Here is a 23,358-nt window from a genome sequence, read left to right on the forward strand (position 1 = left end):
TTCAGATAATAATAAAAATTATAAAAATTTGATATTATGAAAATATGCTACGAGACGAATAAAACAAGGTCCTAGATGACTACGTTTTCTCTCGTATAATAGCTGAAATATGTAAATTACTATAGAATGATGAATAGTAGAAACGTTGATTTGGTGCAAGTAATATAGAACGGAGGAAGTATGAGACTATTTCATTATGAGACAGATCCATATAAGAATTTAAATTAAAAATTAAAAGTATTATTTTAATATTTAAAGCGAATATTTAGTTATTCTTGTGGGAGAGCCGTCTCTCGGTAAAACGACCTCAATACAAGAAACTCATATACTGATAAATTGTATTTATTAGGATATTTCAATTTATATATGGAGAAAGTCTCTTAATGAGACCGTCTCGTACAAAAATTTGAAAATGATAATTTATGTAAGAAAAATGATGACTAGGTTCAGATTGAGAAGCCCAACCAATATGGGACTATAATGGGCCTTATGTCTCCCATGTATGTGGACTCAAAATCTAATCCAGCCCAATCGTAGTTTTGTCAGGTTTTCTGGTGTGTAACTCATGTGTATGTAGTGCATATCAATATAATACCGTCTCACCATAAGATGAACCTATATAATTAAATTTTTTTCAATTGATCACTTAAATTGTAAGTGACCTCTTGATGGACTAAATATACATGAGTCAGTCCAATAAAAATAGTCTCACCATAAGACCGTTTCGTTTGAGAATTTATGATGCCCAATAGTTGGTTTGTAGTAGTTTTCTAAGCTTTTTAAAGTCTTTGGGGGTGTTTGCTTTGGTGGAGATACTTTTGAAAAACTATTTTGCTTATATTTTGTTGTTTGATAGACAATAGATTAATAAGAAGTAGGTGAAAAAGTATCCTTTTTGCAAATATATTTTATTAAAGCACAAGAAAATCAAAATTTCTCTAATCTTCCATCACTAAGAATTTCTGATTAGATGAACTTTTGTGTGAAATTAATATACGCTAAAATAGTGTGCACCAATATCAATATGATAGTGGATTAGAGGAGTAAAAAGTAAGTAGCAGGATTAGGAAAGTGGAGTGTAAGGGGTGTGAGTTAGCACTTAAGTAGAGTTCAGAGTAAGGAGTTGTGCTCAATAAATTAGTGTGCTTTAAGTCTATATTAAACTTTGCATTTCCATCAAACCAAACAAAAAAACTAAATATCATTTGTACTTTCTGTTAACAGTCTGTTTGATTATTGTTACTAAATTTGTAGTATAAATTTCTCATTAAAGAGGTACGAAAGTACATATTGCATTTGCACTACCATGAATCAGCTCTCCAAGGCTTGGTTAACCGAACTTTTCAATTTATCTTAAGTACTAGTGTTGTACCTTTGACACTCGCACATAAATACAACACTTATACTTGATTTTTTGTTGGAAATATTTAAAATTTTCATTAAATATCTAGGTCGGACACTTGAACACATCCAAGTCGCATATCGACATGAGAGTTCGAATAACATAGATTTGACGACTCAATTTACATTTACGCATCATATTGAAGAAAGGTTCATCTTATAAAGGGAAAGGCTATACAAAATGCTTGGTTGGGTATTCATTCTCAAGCCCGTTATAATCATAATACAGTCTTTCTCCGTTACGTATATCTCTATTTGCAATTAGCAAAACTCTGCATTCTCCACCTACATCATATCTTACACACTTCAGATTCTGCTTCTTCCTCCCTTCCCTGCATTATAACCAAGCTCACACTATTAACTGTGTTGAAAACCACCCAAATCCTTCATAGAAGGGATTTATTTGGCAGTAAAGTAATGACACATTTAAGCAGAAACAGAGCAAAAACTGACAAATACTTTTATGACTCTGTAACTTGCATATTAAGCCCCCCTACCGTTTATCTCAAACATGCTCTATGTTCAAATACTCGAGCATATTATGTATTGATTAATATTTGAGGCCCTTTGGCCTTTACTTTTGGGGGCCTGTGTGGTCGGCTATGTTGCACATGCCCAAAACCTATCATACGTTTAAGTTCACTACACATTGCTACTTTATATAGTAAGGGAAGAGAGCTTACGGAGTATAGTTGTTAATGCCATTGATAAAGCGAGCAATGTTGCTGCGTCTGTCCGGACATACAACAAGGCTTTGTGAAGGTTTACAAGCTGAAAGCAATGTCATCATGCTATCCCCATCATCGTTTTCTCGGTTGTGGAGGTAATCAACGTCTCCTACATATTCTGTGATGATTGTCAAATCCCTGATATGTCTATCTGCCTGTACTGTGAACCTGTTACATAGATTTCAAACTGTGAGATGAATTGATACTGCTTTTTAACAACAGAACAATTATTTTACTCCTTTTTTATGTTAATCTTAAGGAGAGAAATATATGATCAAAGTTTATAAAGAGTCTATTTACCCTTCTTTAGGATCAAAGACAACTAGAAGGGGAGGCCATTCCCCTCTTTCCATCTTCTTCTTGCACAAAGTTAATGTTTCAACATCTTCCTTTGACATGACCTACAACAATTTAAGAAATCAGTTAAGACTCTTAAGTCACATTGCACAACAATGGATGTAATGGCCAAAAGCATGCCCAAATTGTTAGTATATAACATATTTTGGGTCTCAACCATCATCTTAAGCTTTTGGATAAGTTGACATAGTATCAAAAGTTAGCATAACAAGAGTTTACGGGTTCATATCTCAACCACCCCTCAAATTCAAATGGAATATTACCCACCAGGCATGAGAAGGGAATGTGCTGCATCTACACTTCTAGCCCAATGGATGTTGTGTGAGGGGCGTGTTGGTGTATATAACATATCTTTAGACCTTAACCATCAACTTAATCTTTTAATTGAGTTGGTTCCTTGACCACAAAACATCAAATGCATGCATTAGAAGTTAGCTTTTCATAAACCAAGATGATAGACACTGATTAAGTGAGCATGATCGCATGAATATCATTCATAATATGTTGAAAGCTGAGCAAATACAAAAAAAAAAAAAAAAAAAAAAAAAAAAAAAAAAAAATCTTTCTAGTAGAAGAATTAACATTCATACTTGGAAGTTTTTTCAGCTCAAACTATGGTTGGTCAAACTAGCAACACTCTAAAGTAAGATGTATATAGACAAGGAAGCTCAAGGAATATCAGGTCTTCTTGTAGTTTTGCACCATTTTATGCTGTCTTGATTTTCCCATTACTCTCCAAAGTGGATTCAAGTTTATCATCAACCAAGTGTTCGGATAACTAACTTCTTAATCAAGTAATCAACTATAAGATGCGCAATTCTTAAGCAACTAAACCTGATGCATCATTGGATTTAACTCAAGTTAGGGAACTTTTACCGTTACTCAACCAGAAAGTCTTTGTAATTTTGTGTTACGTACGTAACACTAGGACACTAAATAATACCAGTTTGACATACTGCTAGCAAGACGCCTTCAGCATTTAGCAGCACCAATACAAATTCAACCCTACACTAACTAAAGCACATGTCAAAGATAACATTTACTGTAACCTTCAAAATGAGGAGCATGAAGTTTGTAGCAGCCAAAGAGGTGGCATTACCTGCATTCCCCCATTCTCAAGGGCAGCAGCGTTTGCTGATCTAGGAGCCATGCCAGGAACATAAGTGAGCTCGTTACTGAACTCCGTCCCAGTTGCTATCAATGCGGTGGCTAAAGATGCCATCTGCTCTAATCTCCTTTCAGGATCCTTAGTTGGATTGAAGGGCAACAATTTTCTACTCTTTTTTGAAACCACAAAGCTTGATCGTCTCTTTCTCTTATGAGTATCTACCAATCAATTATAAATTCCAATCAATATTTTCGGAATCAAAAACAGGTTTTAGAAGAATAATGAATTTTATATGATAGAATTTAGTCAACTCACCTGCCATTTGCTTTCCAACTTCTTCAGGTGGCTTTTGGATTCTGAAGAAATCAACAATTTTAGTCTGAACTAGTGGGAATTCTGCAGATATTATGGAACAATATAAGAAAGATGAACCCCAAACGTCTAAAAGTGGAAGAGATCATCTAATAGGAGCATCAATAACCACAAGAACAATCAAACATGTAAAAATAAGAAATATTCTATGATCTAAATTCAATAGCATAATCGTGGAACAGATCTAGCCAGCAAAGTATTTAACTTTTAACATTTCCAAGCAAATATTAACAATACCCTTAATGATGTGAAATCAACAACTTACAATCCAAGTTGCCAAGGAGTCCTAGATAATTGTTGAAAATCGAAGCAAGAAGGGTCTAGTCACTAGTGATGTGTTGTTCCATTTGATTTCTATGATCAAAGTCTTAAAATTTGTCCAAGGCAGAAGTTAAAAATAATGTTCTTAGAAGAGATTCCATAAGTTATTTGTTGAAGTGTTGCTTTGTTGAAGTGTGTCTTCCAAAGATGCTTAGAGATCTCATAATCTTCTAGGTGTGTCCAACGAGTGCATAGTTATTTGTTTTCCAATCTATTCTACTCTATCCTATCCTTTCCTTTATACATTTCTTGTCTAAGCTCTTATCAAGCATTCCAGCTAGATCCTTATCCCCCATTTCATATCACTTGGGTTACTATGATCTAAATCCAACAGCAAAACCATAGGTAAAATTAACATGCAAAATATTAAAATTGTACCTATCACAAAGTATTATAATGACCCATTAAATCATGTACATTTATTATTTGTATGAAGTTAATGTTTGCTACCAATGTTCAATCATAAGAATCGCTTGTGATAACTAATAAACGTAAAGTTGTGTACATCTGACGCCAGACCACGCCCAGATGAGAACCACCAGTCAACTACTACACCAGAAGTTACAGAATATTATCCTTCATTAAATTCCATCAACAATTTTGAAGCAATCAGCCATTTCCCCCATTTTGACTTCCCAATTTAGAGGGATTCTCAAATTGATTATCGTCTGAAACCCTAACTTCGATTCAACCTAATTTTAAGCAATTTCAATAAATGATTAAAACTTATTAAGCACATAGACCCAATAAGACTCTAATCATTAGATGGAAAAAGAAATATTACAATACCCCAAATTAACAAACAAATGTACCTAGTGAAAAAGTATTCCCATTATAAACAAACTAATTTCAAATGAAATGAATGAGAATTTAAAATAACTCAGAAACATACTTTTGAGCTTTTTGGCACCAGAACAAACTGGGCAAAACCAGGAACCTTTAGGAACGGAAACGAGAATAGGTTTAAGGCAATACAAATGATAACCATGATCACAACCATCGCAAAGCAACAAATCAGAAGCATTATCCCCAGATCCACATTCCTCGCAGTGTACTTCTTCGTAATCAAAATTTGATTCTTCATCTGAATCTGGAGACGGTAATGGGGGCCGACAAATGGGTTTTATAGCTCGAGTACGACGTCGTTGAGCTGGTGAAGCCATGGAAATTGAGGAATGAAAGGAAGTAGATAGATGATGTAAATGTTGGCTATGGTGTTGTAGAGTTCGGTGGTGATTTGTTACTGTTCTGGGCTTTATGGAGAAATGTTTGGCGGGAGTATATTTTGTTTCGCGGTTTGTACTTTGTATAGGACAAATTTTGGCGCCTGGCGGCACTATTCGCTTCGTTTTTACTTTCTCTACGTGCAACGTTTACTTTTTCACATAATTTAATATACTAATTCAATTTTTATCTCTAATTATATATAATAAATAATTATAAAATTTTGATATTAATATTTTTTACTTTGAGACAAATCAAACAAAATCCTACGTGACTATGTTTTAACTTATAGATTAAAAATTAATTACAAATTAGGGATATGATGACATTGATGAGTAAATAGTGCAAATATAGCTAATGTTGCGACTAATTTGGAACGGAAGAAGTATTGAACTAGGGAGTAGGGTGAAGGAAAGAGAACGATTAGCATAGACTTGAAGTCTGAATCTTAACTAAAAACAATGTCGTTTATGGTATTTTAAGGGCCTTAGTCAAATTCAAAGTAATGGGTTTTCTTCATAGACGATCGATTTTGATCTTTAACATATGTTTGGAAAATTAAAATAAACAGACCCTATCATACATCATATCATACATATTAATAAAAATGCTGGAAAATGAGAAATGTCATCTTTATGGAGACTTGACAAATGAAATTATTTTAGTGGTGAATAGTTAATTACATGACAATATTTACCTTATTTGAAATTTGATTATTTTTAAATTAAAGCTAAAAATTAAATAAAGTATTTATAGATAAACCCTTACTTTGCTCTTGCCTTGTAGCTTATTATGGTTTGTTTGCACTCGAATCTCATTCATATATGTCTTTTTGTTGGATTTACACCCTCTTCGAAAGTAGCATGTGTTTGCCCATGTCTTTGCAGGTTTTGCACATATTTCCGAGCCAAAGCATGCTAGGGATGGTGGTTCCTAAACCCTGAAGGTTTTGCACATAGACTTGTTGGATTATTTTTCATTAGTGTTCCGATGAATGTCCTCTACCCTACCAACTCATCCACCAGAGTCATTTAATGTCAATTGACGTCATTGACTACATATTGGTTTCACCATTAAAAAGGACTAACTTAAAATTTATTATCTAAGTTAAAATAAGCCTTTAGATGACTATTTGTAGTCACACTAGCTTTAAAGGAGAATGCATTGACCCGATGTATAACAACAACGAGGATGAGGGTGTGGGCGACTAGGCGAGAGCTTGAAAATGTAATTTTGTTTGGTTTTGCATATACTGATTGAGTACTTGGACAATATTAGAGAGGTTAGGTCTTGCGTGAAGGATTATGTCTGAGATCAATTTGACAATACATATTAAAAACATAGAAAATATGTATAGGACTATGATTTGTAAATGGATATATAAATTATACATTTAACATATGGATATTGCTTTCTAAAGAATAACGTACGCTTATAGGATAATAAGAATAAAACAAATAGAGTTAAGTGTATGATCCTAAAAGGCTACACAAATACATAGAGGATCATATATTATTGACAAGAGAAATATATTTAAAATAAGAAAAATTCCATATAGTAGCATCGAATTTTCATGAGACGCTAGAAATAGCAATTTTGTAAGATTTTTCCACATGGTAGCATTCAGTTTATGCCTTATCTAACTGCCGTAGCATTTTCCGTTAAATTTTTGTTAATTTCCGTTTAATTCACCATTTTAACGTTTCTACCCTTATTAAGTGTTGGTTGTTGTCTTTATAATTTGCCTTAAACTATTTTTTTGCTCTCAAATGTTTAATTTACCATTTTAATGTTTAATTCATCGTTTAATTCATCGACGCTCTCAAATGTTTAGGGCAAATTATAAAGACAAGAACCAACACTTAATAAAGGTAGAAACGTTAAAATGTTGAATAAAACGGAAATTGATAAGAATTTAACGGAAATGCTACGACAGTTAGATAAGATATTAACTGGATGCTATCATGTGGAACAATCTTATAAAAGTGTTACTACTGACATTTCATAAAAGTTCGATGCTACTATGTGGAATTTTTCTTAAAATAAAAGACTATGTTAACGTTATTATTTAATATTAAGGCTTTACTGTTGAAATGGGTTTTCATTAGGGTTCTCTTTGAATTTTCTACATATATGGGCCAGTAAAGGGAGAAAAGATTGAGGGTTTATAAAGAAGATAAAACAATTGTTGTTTGTTGATCTTGAATCTTGGTGGATTGATTGCTTCAATAGATGTTAAAACTGATTTCTTGAAATAGAATGTTTATATGAAACAACCTAAAGGCTTTGTGAATCCAAATAATCCAAGTAAAGTGTGTAAGCTTAAAAGACCATTTACAGTCTAAGGCAAAGTTTAAAGGAGTTGGAACCTCAAATTTGATGAGATTATCAAACAAATTGGTTTTCTTTAAAATAAAGATGAATATTGTGTTTACAAAAAGTGGTTTGGGAGTAATATCACCTTCCTTGTATTATATGTAAATGTCATATGACTCAAATGAAATAGTATTCTCGTGCTCATGCTCAAGCAATTCAAGGATTGACTTAAAACTTGTTTATCTATGAAAAAACTTTGAAGATGTCGAATACATGCTTAGGATCAATATCTATAGAGATAAATTCAAAAAAAAGATTGAACCCAATCAAGAAGCTCAAATTGAATAAGATTCCTGCTAAGTTTAACATGGAAAACTCTAAAAGAGAGTTTGTTCTCATGCAACATGAATTCTCACTAAGCAAGACTTAGTATCCTATCAACGTTAAAGAAGTTGAGCGAATGAGTAATATACTTTATACCACGACAATAGGGTCGATCATATATGCAATAATTTGTACTCGACTAGATGTTACGCTTATTTTGAGTGTGTGTAGCAAATGTAAGGATAAACCTCAGTGAGTGATGTAATTCAATGGGAGGGATTAAGAAGAAAAACGAGACTAATTATTTGAGACAAAGAGAGTACTATAGTTAGTCTTTTCTATTTGCTTTTGGTTTATTGTCTCACTTTTTTGTAATAAACAACTACTTATTAACTAAATTTTATTTTTTTAATATTTTAACAATTATATTATCTAACTAGCTTAACAACCACCATGACAAAAATAGTTTATAGATAAAATTAATGAGCACAAAGTGAGTAAATACTAAGTAGGATATAGGATGTTGAGGGTCTTTGGCAATAAACTTACTTACCAACTAATATTTTTAGCTAACAATTTTAATTTTCAATGAATAATTATTTACTAAATAGACCTATTATAATTTGTTGTGTGGTTTACCTAATATCTATTTTTAGTCATCGGATTAATTTAAGGTCAAATCTTTTGAATTGGTTCAAAATTAAGTATTGTGTCTATATTAATTTTTATGTATTTTAAATTCATCAAGAAATTAAATCATGTCGAATTCGATTCAACGTGAGTAAAATATGGGATCATCAAATTAGTTTTGAACACTGCACCGACAAAATCGAACCATGGTTGAAAGATTATGAGTCGGTACAAAACTTCCCATCCCTCCCGAGTCCTGATGAACTATTATTCTTGTGACCCAATAATGGATAACTCGTACCCGAAGCCATTAGCGATTCACTGGGTTTCCACCACTGACTCGCCCGAGTTTGCCCTCCTGAGTTGGGCATTAACTCATTCCTCCATTATCGCCCTTGACGCAGAATGGAAGCCTGCTCATATCCGAACCCAAACCCAACAATCATTAACAAACTCCAATAACGAGCGCAGTTTCCCAACCGTCTCTCTCGTTCAAATTGCTTGCCGCCTTGACGAGTTTCCTTATAATTCGGCCGGTTCAACTCAGTTGAAACAAGATGACTCTGTCGTTTTTCTTGTTGACTTGCAAGCAATCCCTCTTTCTTCAATTTATGGGCAATTTAAGGAGATGTTTGACAATCAAAGAATATTGAAATTGGGTTTTCGTTTTAAGCAGGATTTCGTTTATTTATCCTCTACATTTTGCTCTCATGGTTGTCAGCCTGGTTTTGATAGGGTAAGATTTCCAAAGATAAAATTTATTGGATTTTTCTTATAGTTTATCGATATTAAGTTGCTGATTTTTTATTGATTATTGGTTAAAAATTGCAATAATTTCAATTGTTTAACTTAATATCTATAATTATTTTCATTTCAATTACCCGCGTTTAGTAATTTTGTCGGATAAGGGTATAAATTGTTGCTGGGTTAATCACTATTATGCTTACAAGTTTTTGATTTTATATAGGTTGAACCATTTATAGACATATCAAGCATTTATCATCACTTGCAACAAAGGCAATCTGGAAGGAAGTCTGCTAAGAATAGCAAGAGTCTGGCAGCCATTTGTGAAGAATTATTAGGAATTTCCATTTCTAAGGTAAGTTGTTTGATTTTCATGATGATCCCTTTTGATTTGGACATGTTCCTTTATGGCTTTCTTGATAGGCATCAGGCGCTAGTAAATGATGTTGATGATCTTTTGTGTAATCTTGTTAGTGCACTCCCTCGTCAATGTTGATGGGTTATGCTTTGGTATCCTAATTATGTGCTTTTTTTTTTGGATAAAGTTTCATTATTACTGGTTACTATTATAGGGGTAGTATTGAGTGGCTTTGGATATCTGTGAAAAATGCACATCATGAATCACATAGATGAAGACATTGATCAAGATATAAAGTTTAGGATTTATTGTGGATGACACGATTATGAGTCAACTTTCAGAATTGTTCATTTTTTAAGATTGAGGTAGCTAAGATGTGTATGTTAAAGATAAATTAGTGGACACATTTTGAAGGATAAACGTTGAAATGAAGAAATAAGGAAGAATTTGAAATCACAAATAGTGAAGGCGTAATGAGAGAAAATCTTTTGTGTTGGTGTCGTGTGTGAAGAAAACAAAAAATGCACGAGTTAGAATAGTAGAATGTCGAAACTTAGAGGAGCTTGGAAGAAAAATGTAGGCCGGTTGACTCAGATAATTAGAGTGGAGATAACATGCAGATATGAGATTTTTAAGAACATACTAATACAATAATAAGAATGTAGTGAGGAAGAAACTATATATGGATGATTATAGGAATTGACTTTGTAAATGTAAGATAGGCGCCTAATTGTCTGATTATTGCACATTATGCTGGAGAAATTGGTTCATTGCTATGATGCAATGTAGGGTCCCGAACATTTGACATATAACAACAAAGTAAATTCCTATGTTTCGTAATCCTTAAGCTATTTTAGATTGGCCCTATTTCTTGTTGGGGGATCCAATCCTGTGACGCGGGACATGTAGGATGAGCAGAGTAACACAGATTTGTTAGCTATATGACTTGGCTGACTAATGTCTTTTTAGGCTTTGCTTTGTTTTTATGTGTGGTTCTTATTAGTTAAATATATATGGTATTGAGATTATTTTGTGGAAAATGTCTTCTGGGTTTTATTGTTTTCTGTTACAAAATATAATATTCTAATATATTAACAATTCAGCTGTTTTTCATATGAATGGAGTTTGTCTCTTAAATATTCAAAATTCTAAGTTGGAGCTTGATCAGGAACTTCAATGCAGTGATTGGTCTCAACGGCCTTTAACAGAGGAGCAAAAAACATATGCAGCTATTGATGCTCACTGTCTGCTTGATATTTTTGCTACCTTCCAACTCAAGGTTGAGAAAGAAGGTTCGTCAATTCTGGTACTTGATTCTTCTTGACCTTTCTTAAAGTGAATCTTTACCGTGCAGTGTTTTTACTTATACTAGTATTAGTATTATCCTTCCAATTTAAGAACGAGCTTGTAAGATGCCTCAGTGTTGTTTCACATGTGAAGTGCTTAGATTCTACGTCATTTCTTGGTGAATGAGAGGTGTGCACATCCAATAGCATCTTGGGTCTGTGTTGACTAGATTGGTGCAATGGCTCCACGGCTTGGTTATCTCTATTAGACAATATCAATCTCTATCGTTGCAGGAACTTCTCTTGATCTTTTTCGAGTTGAGTGACTCTTTGGCGCTCTCCTTTATAGGTATGAGTTGCCGCCTTCGTTCCCTCCCCAGACCCTGCTCATAGTTTTTCTATGGGCGGGATATACTGGGTAATGACGATGATGATGATTATGATGATGAATTTCTGATGTTCACACAGTGAAATTTGGCTGCTGCTAGTCCATTTTAGATGGGAATTCTATTATTTTTAATTTGCTACATAGTTGATAATTTTGTAGGAATTCTTGATTCTATTATTTATAATTTGCTACCTAGTTGATAATTTTGTATCGTAAAATGGTATTATGGGGAAACAAGACTAGCATTAAATTTTAATGTCGCCTTAATCGTACCATACATTATAGACACAACCGTTGTATGATCTTCATTTGGATTAACAACAAAAAGTTGAAACATTTCATTTTGCATAATAATCTTGCCATCTTTTGTAAATCTAATAATATCTATAAAATAATCCTTAAAACCATTAACATCGAACTTAAACATGATTGTCCCGAGTTTTCCTTGTACTCAATCCTCCAAATCTCTATAAACATTGTGTCTAATTGATGATTATAAACGTAACCCCATCCACAAAGTGATCCTCCAATATTGCATAATGTCATCCCACGTCCGTAAGGCTCGAATTTAGTGTTGCAAAATGGAAGTTGATGAAAAGTATGATCTTTGATATTAAATCCAATAAGTTATTGTTATAATTATCTCCAATTTTCCAATATAACATTACATCAACTTTTACCCCTTTCATCCAATTTGTATACCTATATCCATAATTTGAAATTAAACCAATATCAAATGGTAAATTTTGTAGGGAAATTTCAGTCCATAAATTAGTTTTTAAAGAGTAGACAAAGCCATAATTTATGGACTATAACATAATTATGGACTGAAATTCCCCAACAAAATTTACCATTTGATATTGGTTTAATTTAAAATTATGGATATAGTTATACACACTGGATGAAAGGGGTAAAAGTTGATGAAATGTTATATTGGAAAATTGGAGATAATTATAATAATAACGTTATTGGATTTAATATCAAAGATCATACTTTTCATCAACTTCCATTTTGCAACACTAATTTCGAGCCTTACGGACGTGGGATGACATTATGCAATATTGGAGGATCACTTTGTGGATGGGGTTACGTTTATAGTCATCAATTAGATAAAATGTTTATAGAGATTTGGAGGATTGAGTACAAGGAAAACTCGGGATTATGGACAATCATGTTTAAGTTCGATGTTGATGGTTTTAAGGATTATTTTATAGATATTATTGGATTTACAAAGGATGGCAAGATTATTATGCAAAAGGAAATGTTTCAACCTTTTGTTGTTAATCCAAATGAAGATCATACAACGTTTGTGTATATAATGTTTGGTACGATTAAGGCGACATTAAAATTTAATCTTAGAAGGGGCATTAGATGGCATTTCCTTATCCTTCCGTTTGGTTCTGCAGGGGCGTCTGTAAGTGATGTTGATAAGCTTGGTTTTCCTAATTTAAGCCTGGGATTGAATGAAGTTCTTAAGAGGCCTACTGCTTGTAAAAGAATAGTAAGCTTTAAAGTCAGTGAGGCTTCAAATATTGTCAGAGCTACAACAGCTCATGAATTGTCGGAAAACGAGTTTCCTGCGGACATGCTTAATTCCGACTCAATTTGCAGAGGGACCTTACCTTTGAAGGAGTCCCTTTCAAAAGTTATTTCCTACTATGGCAGTAAAATTTTACTGGAGGAGTCAGACAGAAAACCCAGAATCTCTAAAAAGAAAGGGAAAAAACAGCTAAAACCGAGTTTGAATCTAGTTAAAGGTGAAAATTGTGTTGATAATTGGCAGGGTTCTCCACCTTGGGATTTTTTAAATGGAGGCGATGGATGCCCAAAGTTTCTCTGTGATGTGATGGTAAGTTGATTTTATCGACAATTGTCATGTATCTATCATAAAGGGCCCAATTTACGTTTTTTATTCCATTCCGATTTGCGGGTAATTGAAGTTTTCTTCAGATTGAAGGATTAGCGAAACATTTACGCTGTGTCGGAATTGATGCTGCAACTCCCTACTCAAAGAAGCCCGAAAGCAGGTAAAGATTCAAAAGTTTGTTAGTGCTGTAGCTGTTTTTTATGTTCCATATGAAAAACCCTGAAATCTTAGTGCATAAACAAGGCCGCGTCACTGTATCGCGACCTTATCTCAAAAATTTTCTGAAATATAGGCGGCATTGACTGTGCCGCGAAATCCTTTTCGCGACCGTTACCGAAATCGTATTTTTGCACTATTATAATTTATTCTGTTTTTTCAGGGAACTAATTGAACATGCTAGGAAAGAGAAAAGGGTGATCTTGACTCGGGATGCCAAATTGTTGAGGCATGAGTATTTGTTAAATAATCAAATATACAGAGTGAAAAGCCTTCTCAAGAATGAACAGCTACTTGAGGTAAGACATGACTGAGCAATGGAATTCATATTGATATGTAAACTCAAATTTAATGTTTTTCTGAAGAATATTCGTTCTTATGCAAAATAATTGAACGCGTTTTTATTCTAATTATACAATGTTGACAACATTTTTACACGCGACATGCAAATTTGCCTTTTGTTTCTACCGAGGATTAGAAAATGGTTGCGTTACGCCTACCGACTATAGCCAGAATGTAACCTCACTGACAAAATATGTTAACATCATAGAAGTGCTGACCGTCCATATAAATACGTAATGATATTAAATTTCAACATGCTCAGTGTTTAGGTGTTTACAGGTTATTCAGACATTTCAGCTAAAAATTTCCGAGGACCGACTAATGTCAAGGTGCACGAAATGCAATGGTAGGTTTATTCAAAAACCACTGACAACACAAGAGGCCATTGAAGCTGCCAAAGGTTTTCAGAAGATTCCTAGTTGTCTGTTCAACAAGAATTTAGAGTTCTGGAAATGCATGGACTGCAATCAACTATATTGGGAGGTATGTAAACTTTGTCACGAACCCTCATAAATTAGGTTATGTTCTTGAGAGGAAATAATGACATGATACCTTGTTCTAAGTTGAGACCCATTCATTTACCTCTTAGAATAAGCATTCTGCCCATGTATAAAACTTTAAAAAACTTGTCATGAATAATCTCGCTTATTACCATCTGCTGTGAATAATCCATGCTAATGATTAATTTTTAATAATCCAAACTTTGTATATTTTTTTGTTGATAGCATTCCTTGCTACATTTTAACCGGATACTGTAGGTACCCACCACCAAACAGGAGTAAGGATAGACCAACGAAAAAGCATAAAGAGGAAAAAAAGTGAGTGTAGCGACTAGTAGGTACATACAGTAGCCAGTTAAAATGTGGCAAGGGGTGCTGTCAGCAAAAAATATACAAAGGTTAGATTATTTATAAATAATCAATAGTAGAGATTATTCAAAGCAGATGGGAAATAGGTGGGATTATTCAGGACAATTTTTCCTTAAACTTACTCTATAGAGAGGATTTTTCCCGGTAATGCATTTGTTGGCATCTTCTAGATAAGTATAGTTGAAATTATTGCATGGAAAGTCATCCCACCTTTTTGGAGTAAATCTAAGTCACACAAGTTATTTTGACTTAAGCTAGGAGGGAGACACCATACTTAAGAACTAAGAATGGAATGGTATGTAGTGAGATTGTAAATTGAGTCTTGCCCGGTCGACTTGATTGTTAGTCACACAAATCATTGCTTGGCTTGATTATCAGCATTTATTAAGAACAACATTCCATTCCCTAATCCTGAACTATGCAACACGGAATCCATCACCGGCATTCATTGACACTCGAAGTATTTTCACAGGGAACGCAATATCACAACGCAGTTCAGAAATTCATCGACATCTGCAACTTGAGTGAATAACATGTTTGGCAAAGCCGGAACTGCATATCTGGTATCATAACTCGCTATATTCTTGGCACTGTCGGTTCTGTTGGTTGTTTGTGCACCAGTTTACAAAAATCAAATGTCGAATGTACACCAAATTGATCTTTCGGAAGCTAGAATATCCCAGTCGAACATCTACTGCACGGGCTGTGCCTTCGTCTTTGAAAATGGAAATACCTTGTTTTTCTGTGCTAAAAAATACAAAAGAAATTCTGCCCTTTTACTAAAGTTTAATGGCTTCTTAGTTGATCAAGTGTCTGTGTTACCTTTTATTTCAATTTCTCATAAAGTTGTTGGAAAATACCGTGTCCTTTACTGTTTTCAGATTCATTTTCTTTGCAATAATTTTAATTTAAGCGAATCGCATGGACAAATGGCTGATAGCTGGTACCTGATAGCTGATTATAGTGGCTGATTTGATCAGTTGATTTTATTAGCTGGTTTGACCAGCTGATTTTAAACCTGCTGCTATAAGCAGCTTGTTTAAAAACAGCTTGTTTAAAAACAGCTTATTCGTATAAGTAGACTGTTTCAACCAACTTATTCACCAAACACTAGCATTAGCTGGTTTGACCACTCAACTCTTTATTTATATCAAAATAAGCTAAAATTGCTTAATAAGCTAATTTACCAAACATCCTCTTAAACTTGTTGAAAATTATGAGTTGATCTAGTGGTTGAAATCTTTCTCTTGATTGTTTGGCAAAGAGTTGTTTGCTGAAGTTGTTGGCTAACTTACCAGTTGAAAGTGCTGACCGATTTGTTACTTGTTATGGAGACCTTGGAGTAGTAAAAGTTAATTGTTAGTCGATGTGTTTATTAGAGATTGATTGGGTAAAAAATCAAAAGCCAATGAAAAAGTTATTCTTAGACATTTCGTGGCCTTACATGTTCTCTTCAACTTATTTTTTGAACTTATTACTTATTCTTATTGAAATCAGATCGAATCAAACCAGATCGAACCGGATCAGATCAGACCAGACCAGATCAGATCAGATCAGATCATGATTTCTTATTATTACTTATTTTTTTTGAAAGACTATTATTATTATTATTATTGTTATTATTGTTATTATTATTACTACTATTATTATTATTAGTATTATTATTATTAATTTTTTTTATAGAAACCATATTCTATTTCATAAGAAGAGACTTTACAGGAAATTGGTGAGGAGTCGAGCAACAAGCTGAGCACCACACCCTTTTGAATACAAAAAGCTAGCCTATGAAAAATGTATGCCTTAGACTTGGTGCTGCCTGAGTTACTTACAGAAAAAGAGTCAATCCTTGCTAACAGGTCAAGAGCATCTTCACCCAACGCTACAAAGATGGAAAAAGCGAACGGTATGAATTTGTAATCATTCTCCTCACACTTTGCAGCGTATTTCTTCCTCTTTCTTTCTGCAACATTGGCTAAAGATGCATCAGGTGCCTATGAGGTGACTCTTGCCAGCAAAGGGCGTGCCTCCGGTTACATCCACTTATGCTTCTTTTCCATGTAACCAATTGAAGAGAAGGATATTCGCAGGTCTAAGATATTTCCCTGTCTCTGAATAGAACCCCAATGGTGCCTCCTTACGTACCGAAATCCCTGCTTTGCAACAGATATTTACAAGCATGTCTCGAACCAAATTGTGCCAAAACTTCACGCCTATTTCGCTGGAGTAAATGTACAGTGTGGTCCCCCCTATTATTATTGTTATTGTAATTGTTATAATAATAATAATAATAATAATAATAATAATAATAATAATAATAATAATAGTAAAATTATTAATTAATTTAATTTAATCAATTAAAATATTAATTAATTACTTAATTACTTAACTAATAAAATAGTTATATATACATAAATAATAATTCTAATAATAATAATATTAATTAAAAAATATTAATATTAATTAATTAATAACTTTATTAATTAAATAATAATAAAAAATGAACAAATAAATTATAATTCTAATAATAATAATAATAATATAATTAATTAATTAAAATATAATAATATATAATTAATTAGTTTTTTAATTGAATAATAATAATAATAATAATAATAATAATAATAATAATGTAATTAAATCAGATCAGACCAGATCAGAAATATTCAGATCAAATTGAATCAGGCCAGATAAAATACTTTAATAAATATTAATTGGTGATAACTTCTTAGGGTCAATGCGGGTTTTCCTGGTTCTTAACTTTAGATCATGAGAATAGTTGGTACACGCAAGCTCATCTAAATTCTCGAATTATAAAAAACAAAAAAAAATCCATTTAGTTTCATAGTTTTGCAAAAAAATCTTACAATTCTTAATTATAAAAATATAATTCAAATTTCAAAATTGATCAAAAATAATAGTCTCAACTTGAAATTTTAATGTAAAAAATTAAAATATCATTAAATTTGATAAGAACTTGATATATATCAAATAAGTTTTGATCGGATCAAATTTAATAGAATTTTCAAATGAGATTAAAAAAAAACAAAACTAATTAGAGTATACTCTCTCTATCCTAAATAATTTGCATTAAATATAAAATTATTGTTTTTTAAGAAAAAGGTGGATAATGATAATAAATGAAGAGAGATAATAAATTGTGTGGATGAAATTAAAAGAGAGTTAAAATATATAAATAAGATTAAAAAGAAATGGTGGGTCATAATCTAAAAATAAAAATAATACAAATTAAATGGAACAGATCAAAATGAAAAATAATATAAATTAAATAAGACGGACGAAATAATTTTGAGGCTTTGGGCGTCAAAGAGAGACATCTATGAAGTATAAACTACGACTGAAGACCACTCTACCCCACACGGCGACGACCACTTTGCCTAACTTGCCCATTTTATGCCACATTTGAATATCTCATTTTCTTTTTTTTTTCTTCCTAAAACAACGAACCTTTCAAACGATTGAAGCATCTACTTTGAATATTACTAGTCTCTTCTATTTTAATTATTTTTATTTATTTTGAATCTACGTTAAATATTTTATTGCACCATGAACTCACAGAAGTCATACAATAATTTGTGAGTTAACCTATTTAATCTATATATGAAGCACATATTACAATAAAAACGTCTTATAAAACAATTTATAATAACTAAAATATAGTTAAATGACAAATTATTATATGAGTCAAACTCACCTAAAAACACAACTTATACATAGATTAAATAGCTAATCTAATACATATTATGATAATATAAACTGTTTATTTAATATCATCAAATTAAAAGTTGGTCTAATAATTAAAATTTACAAAAAAACCAAGATACATATAACTTTTAAATCACTTTAATATATAAAAAGTTCAAATAACAGTGAATTTCGTGTCCTACCATACCTTAATAGATTAGCCTTTATTTGCAACTTTCTTAAGCCCTTGATGGCTCTAATTTTTAACATTATTATCTTTGACTTTTTAAGAGTCTTAGACTCCTACCTAACAACAACTATAAAACAAAAAATATGATACTATACCCAAATTATTACAAATTACAAAGATATTTTTTCTTAGTTTGTGATTACCCCTCCAAACATTATGTAAACACAAAAATATATTATTTCACATCGCATTAGTTACATTTAAAAAAAAATTTATATTAAAAAATAAAATCAACATTTCTCGTACTATAAAAATATAAAATTACTTTTTAGACTGTTTTAAAAAATATAATTTCGCTCATATATAACATTACAATTACCCCATTACTCTCGTTATCATTACCATTTTTAGAGCATCCCTCAAATTAAACCCCAATTTTCAACAATCCAACGTCACAAATATATTCATCTTTTTAGTCATACTTCTACTACTCCTCACAAAAAAAAATGTCTATCCATGCATCTTCCTTTTCCTTTGACTAGTTTATATATTTATTTAATTATAATATAAAACAAAATTCAATCCCCTATCACGACCGAAATCTACTTTAATTTTCTATTTACATCATATATTTATACACATATAACCCATCAAAATTCATCATCATCACACCCCAAAATGATCACCATTCTATTATGGTTGCTAATTACACCCATTTTGTTTTCCCTAATTAAAATTATCATTAATACATCCATTTTTTTCATCATTAAAAATTTCTTAATCCATCTCTTAGATCAATTTCATGTATATTCTTTATATAAAATCCCACAATATAATCATCATTTACAAGAAAATATTTTGTATAGAAAAATATTTTCTTACATAAAATCATTACCTTCATTAGAAGATTCGGGTTTTGCAGCTTTATTTTCAGGGGATAAACAAGGTGATATTATTGTGTCATTAGACACTAATTACGGATATGTTTTAGATTCATTTTTACAAGCTAAAATAATTTGGATTATTAAAAAATATGATAATAATAATGGAAATGAGATTATTTTGAAGATTAGGGCTAAAGATAAGAAAAGAATTTTGGTGTCATATATGCAACATATTTATAAAGTAGTTGATGATATTGAGCATAAGAAAAAAGATTTGAGGGTTTTTCTTAACCGTTCATCTAGTGATGATGGGTTTAATCAACGGTGGAGATCTTTTCCTTTTGTTCATCCTTCATCATTTGATAGTATTGTGTTAGATAATGATGTTAAGAGTAAGGTTAAGAATGATCTTGAATTGTTTTTGAAGTCTAAGCAATATTATAATAAAATTGGACGTGTTTGGAGGAGGAGTTATTTGTTTTATGGTGGACCCGGTACAGGTAAGTCTAGCTTTGCAGCTGCTATGGCGAATTTTTTATCGTATGATATATATGATATTGATCTTTCGAAGGCTTATGATGTGTCTGATTTGAAAATTTTGTTGTTACAAACTACTAGAAAGTCATTGATTTTAGTGGAGAATTTGGATTTGTATTTGATGGGTAAGGAAAATAGTGTGAGTTTATCCACAATATTGAATTTTATGGACGGTGTTGTGTCAAGTTGTGGTGATGAAAGGGTTATGGTTTTTACAATGAATTGTAAATATCCTATTGACCCATTGGTTCTAAGACCGGGTCGGGTTGATGTTCATATTCACTTCCCATTTTGTGATTTTAATGGGTTCAAAGCTTTGGCTTTGAGTCATTTGGGTGTAAAAGAACACAAGTTATTTGGTCAAGTGGAAGATTTGTTTCAACAAAATTTATCACGAGTCAGCCCAGCTGAGGTTGGTGAGATTATGATATCAAATAGGTTATCTCCTAATCGAGCTATAAAAGCAATTATTAAGGTATTACAAGGTGAAGTTGATGGAAGCAAATATTCAAATGGATCGGGTCAAGAATTAAATGTGGGTAGAGATCCAAGTCCAGAGAAATTAGACAGGTCAGAGATTAAAATTAGGAGAGAGGGTCTTAATGCCATAAGAGAAATTCAAAAAATGTATGGAAGGTTAAGGTTAAAAAATAGTAGGAGGGAGGAATCTTTAGATTTGAGTGTAAATGGAGCATGATACTAAATAGTTTTTTTTAGTAACAAGGTGTTATTCCAGAGGAACAGATACAGTAATTTAATTTATAATTTAAAATATTAAAAATTTGTAGTGTTTGTTGGTTTATTTTTTATATATGTTACAAAGGAGGCCATCAAATTATTAGATGATGTAATTAATCATGTAAATACCCCTTATTATTGAATTATATATAGTTGCATTTTTTCATTTAATAGAACAAAATAACTAAATGATATTGTTAGAACAAAAAAAGATGATTGAAGCTAAAATTAATTAAACGTATTTAACAAAAAAAGATTAAGCCATTTCTATAATTATAATGTTATTAGTATATGTGCATAAATTTAATTTCTAAGTCATGCAATTAGATATTATCGTCATAAAATTTATCAAGTTCTGATAAAATGTAATAATAGATATAAACAAAAAAAAAATTATAACATACTTGTGATTGTGATAAATTCTAAGGTGGAGATATTAAAAAATCAAGTTTTGAGAAACCGAATGTGTTAATAAAATCGCATCATACAGAAAATAAATTATTTTTATTGAGATTTACTACTATCTAATAATAACACTTTTGAATCAAGTTTGCAAGAGAAATTTTCTTTTCATTAAAGCTTTAATCACGTAAATAAATAATTTAAAATATTTTTTTAAAAAACTTTATACGTTAGTAGCTTTAGGAGAAATTTGGGTTAAAGAATGAATCTTTGTCTACTACACATGGAAAAATTAGTTTTAGATAATAAAATAAATTTACATGAATTAACTATTTATATCTAATTTTAAATGGAAAAAAAGTTATAAAATAATGAGAAATGACAAAGAAAAAAGGCTAGAAAAGGAAAAAATTAATATATTCTAATAAAGGGAAAAAGTTAGTAAATTCTAATACAACCCGTGTCCTAAGAGACGTCTTTCAGGCCTAGTCCATTAAAGCTTAATGCCTATTCTTACTTTACGTTTTCTTTTATGGGCCGGTCCAATTAGAGATAGTTTCTCAAAGAGACTGTCTTTCACAAGATTTTGTGAAAAAATATTAAATTATGAAAGATTCTCTTACTATCAAACAATGACAATTTTAAGTTAAACCTACAACTTGTAAAAGAAGTCTAAGAGAGCAAATTTAATATGCACTTATAAATTCGTTGACATTTATTGAAAACATCTTAGCAATAGGCAGCCAATAGATTTTTACCAAATCATCATATATAGTAAGGCCACCATTTGAAATTATTCAACTCTTTTATTATAGAAAAATTATTGTAAATAATCCAACCTATTTTCAATTACTTTTCAATAATCTCACCTTTTGAAATTTTTTTAATAATCCAACCTTTGTTTTCAGTTTATTGCCAATGGAGCCTTTAGAAATTGACCAGCTCTATCAGGTTACCTCTCATCTTCTCATTCTTTATAATAATTCAATCTATTTCTCATTACCTGCCAATAATTCCACCTTTTGAATTTTTTTTAATAGTAATATATATGAAATCTTATTTTTATCTATTAATATCTTATCTTAGTAATGGACCATAAAAATTTGGTTTGTGTTGTACGTCTTGTACCTAACAACTAAAATCATACATCATACAATATAATAAAGGAAAAGTTATTGTGAATAATCCAACCTATTTTTAATTACATGCCAATAATCTCTTTTTTTGAAATTTTTTTAATAATCCAATCTTTGCTTTCATTTTGTTGCCAATAAACCCTTCAAAGAAATGACCTGTTATATCAGGTTACCTCTCATCTTCTTTTTCTTTATGATAATCCAATTTATTTTCCATTACCTGCCAATAATTCCACCTTTAAAATTTTGTTTAATAATCCAACCTTTACTTTTTGTTTGTTGCCAATGGACCCTTTAAGAAGCTAATTGAAATTGTTATTATTTCCCAAGCTTATGAAGATGATCATTGTATAAATAGTAATTATTTTTACATACATATCCCATCAACTAAGGGTGTTGAAAAATCCGAACCGCTTGACCCGACTCACCAACCCGCTGACCTGCATCCTAAATTGGATTTTCAAAAATAATATAATTCGGGTCAGGTACCCGACCGCCTTAAACGGGTTGGGTCATGGGCTATAAAATATATTTAGTCGTGTACCCGCTAACCCGTTATATATTATCTTTATCAAGTTTAAATTTACATGTTAAAATTTTATAATCAATATAATTATAAAAAATTAATAATAGTCGTAAGTTCTTCACATCCTTTCAAAGTAAAATACCTTTTTAATTAGTGGCAAAGAGAAATTGAATATTTTAAAAAACATGAATTTTTTGATAATAATTGAAGAGAAAATGTGTTAAAAAAAAATTAAAAGAGACTTAAAATATATGGATGAGATATATTGGATTATTATAAACTAGTGGCAAAGAGAAATTGAGTATTTAGCTTCTTAAAGGGTACATCGGCAACACAATGAAAACAAAGGTTGAATTATTATTAAAAAAAATTCAAAAGGTGGGATAATTGAC

The 23,358-nt window shown here is 31.5% G+C and overlaps 3 protein-coding genes across 6 annotated transcripts; 2 read left to right on the forward strand and 1 right to left on the reverse strand.

Annotated features, from left to right (window-relative positions):
- Positions 1-1,480: 1,480 nt before the first annotated feature.
- Positions 1,481-5,548, reverse strand: LOC130802239 (histone-lysine N-methyltransferase ATXR6-like). The gene is made up of 6 exons (XM_057666173.1): positions 5,180-5,548; positions 3,910-3,990; positions 3,586-3,812; positions 2,430-2,530; positions 2,085-2,297; positions 1,481-1,733 (listed from the first exon to the last, which is right to left on the reverse strand). The coding sequence occupies exons 1-6, from the start codon at positions 5,448-5,450 to the stop codon at positions 1,574-1,576; spliced, it is 1,053 nt and encodes a 350-aa protein (XP_057522156.1). The 5' UTR covers positions 5,451-5,548; the 3' UTR covers positions 1,481-1,573.
- A 3,423-nt stretch (positions 5,549-8,971) lies between these two features.
- On the forward strand, positions 8,972-17,191 carry LOC130802247 (uncharacterized). 4 transcript variants are annotated; one of them, XM_057666185.1, is made up of 9 exons: positions 8,986-9,517; positions 9,749-9,880; positions 11,052-11,175; positions 12,964-13,406; positions 13,508-13,584; positions 13,804-13,939; positions 14,262-14,465; positions 15,324-15,414; positions 16,571-17,191. In XM_057666185.1, exons 1-8 carry the CDS (start codon positions 9,002-9,004, stop codon positions 15,381-15,383), a joined length of 1,692 nt encoding a protein of 563 aa, XP_057522168.1. In that variant the 5' UTR covers positions 8,986-9,001; the 3' UTR covers positions 15,384-15,414; positions 16,571-17,191. The 4 variants fall into 4 exon arrangements, with proteins under 4 accessions (XP_057522177.1, XP_057522184.1, XP_057522192.1 ...); XM_057666194.1 differs by lacking the exon at positions 16,571-17,191 and having other exon boundaries at positions 8,972-9,517; positions 15,324-15,765; XM_057666201.1 differs by lacking the exons at positions 15,324-15,414; positions 16,571-17,191 and having other exon boundaries at positions 8,984-9,517; positions 14,252-14,460.
- A 1,941-nt stretch (positions 17,192-19,132) lies between these two features.
- LOC130802270 (AAA-ATPase At2g46620-like) lies at positions 19,133-21,068 on the forward strand. Its single transcript, XM_057666219.1, has one exon. It carries the CDS (start codon positions 19,422-19,424, stop codon positions 20,859-20,861), a length of 1,440 nt encoding a protein of 479 aa, XP_057522202.1. The 5' UTR covers positions 19,133-19,421; the 3' UTR covers positions 20,862-21,068.
- The last annotated feature ends 2,290 nt before the right edge of the window (positions 21,069-23,358 follow it).

Source organism: Amaranthus tricolor, chromosome 2, assembly GCF_026212465.1.
Source record: "Amaranthus tricolor cultivar Red isolate AtriRed21 chromosome 2, ASM2621246v1, whole genome shotgun sequence".
Lineage (NCBI taxonomy): Eukaryota > Viridiplantae > Streptophyta > Magnoliopsida > Caryophyllales > Amaranthaceae > Amaranthus > Amaranthus tricolor.

Coding starts and splice junctions, on each gene's coding strand:
- LOC130802270 (XM_057666219.1), top strand. CDS start 19,422: ATGATCACCATTCTATTATGGTTGCTAATTACACCCATTTTGTTTTCC.
- LOC130802239 (XM_057666173.1), bottom strand. CDS start 5,450: ATGGCTTCACCAGCTCAACGACGTCGTACTCGAGCTATAAAACCCATT. Junction 3,991..5,179: donor TGGTGCCAAAAAGCTCAAAA/GTATGTTTCTGA, acceptor TAATATCTGCAG/AATTCCCACTAGTTCAGACT. Junction 3,813..3,909: donor AGTTGGAAAGCAAATGGCAG/GTGAGTTGACTA, acceptor ATTGATTGGTAG/ATACTCATAAGAGAAAGAGA.
- LOC130802247 (XM_057666194.1), top strand. CDS start 9,002: ATGAGTCGGTACAAAACTTCCCATCCCTCCCGAGTCCTGATGAACTAT. Junction 9,518..9,748: donor GTCAGCCTGGTTTTGATAGG/GTAAGATTTCCA, acceptor GATTTTATATAG/GTTGAACCATTTATAGACAT. Junction 13,940..14,261: donor AGAATGAACAGCTACTTGAG/GTAAGACATGAC, acceptor AGGTGTTTACAG/GTTATTCAGACATTTCAGCT.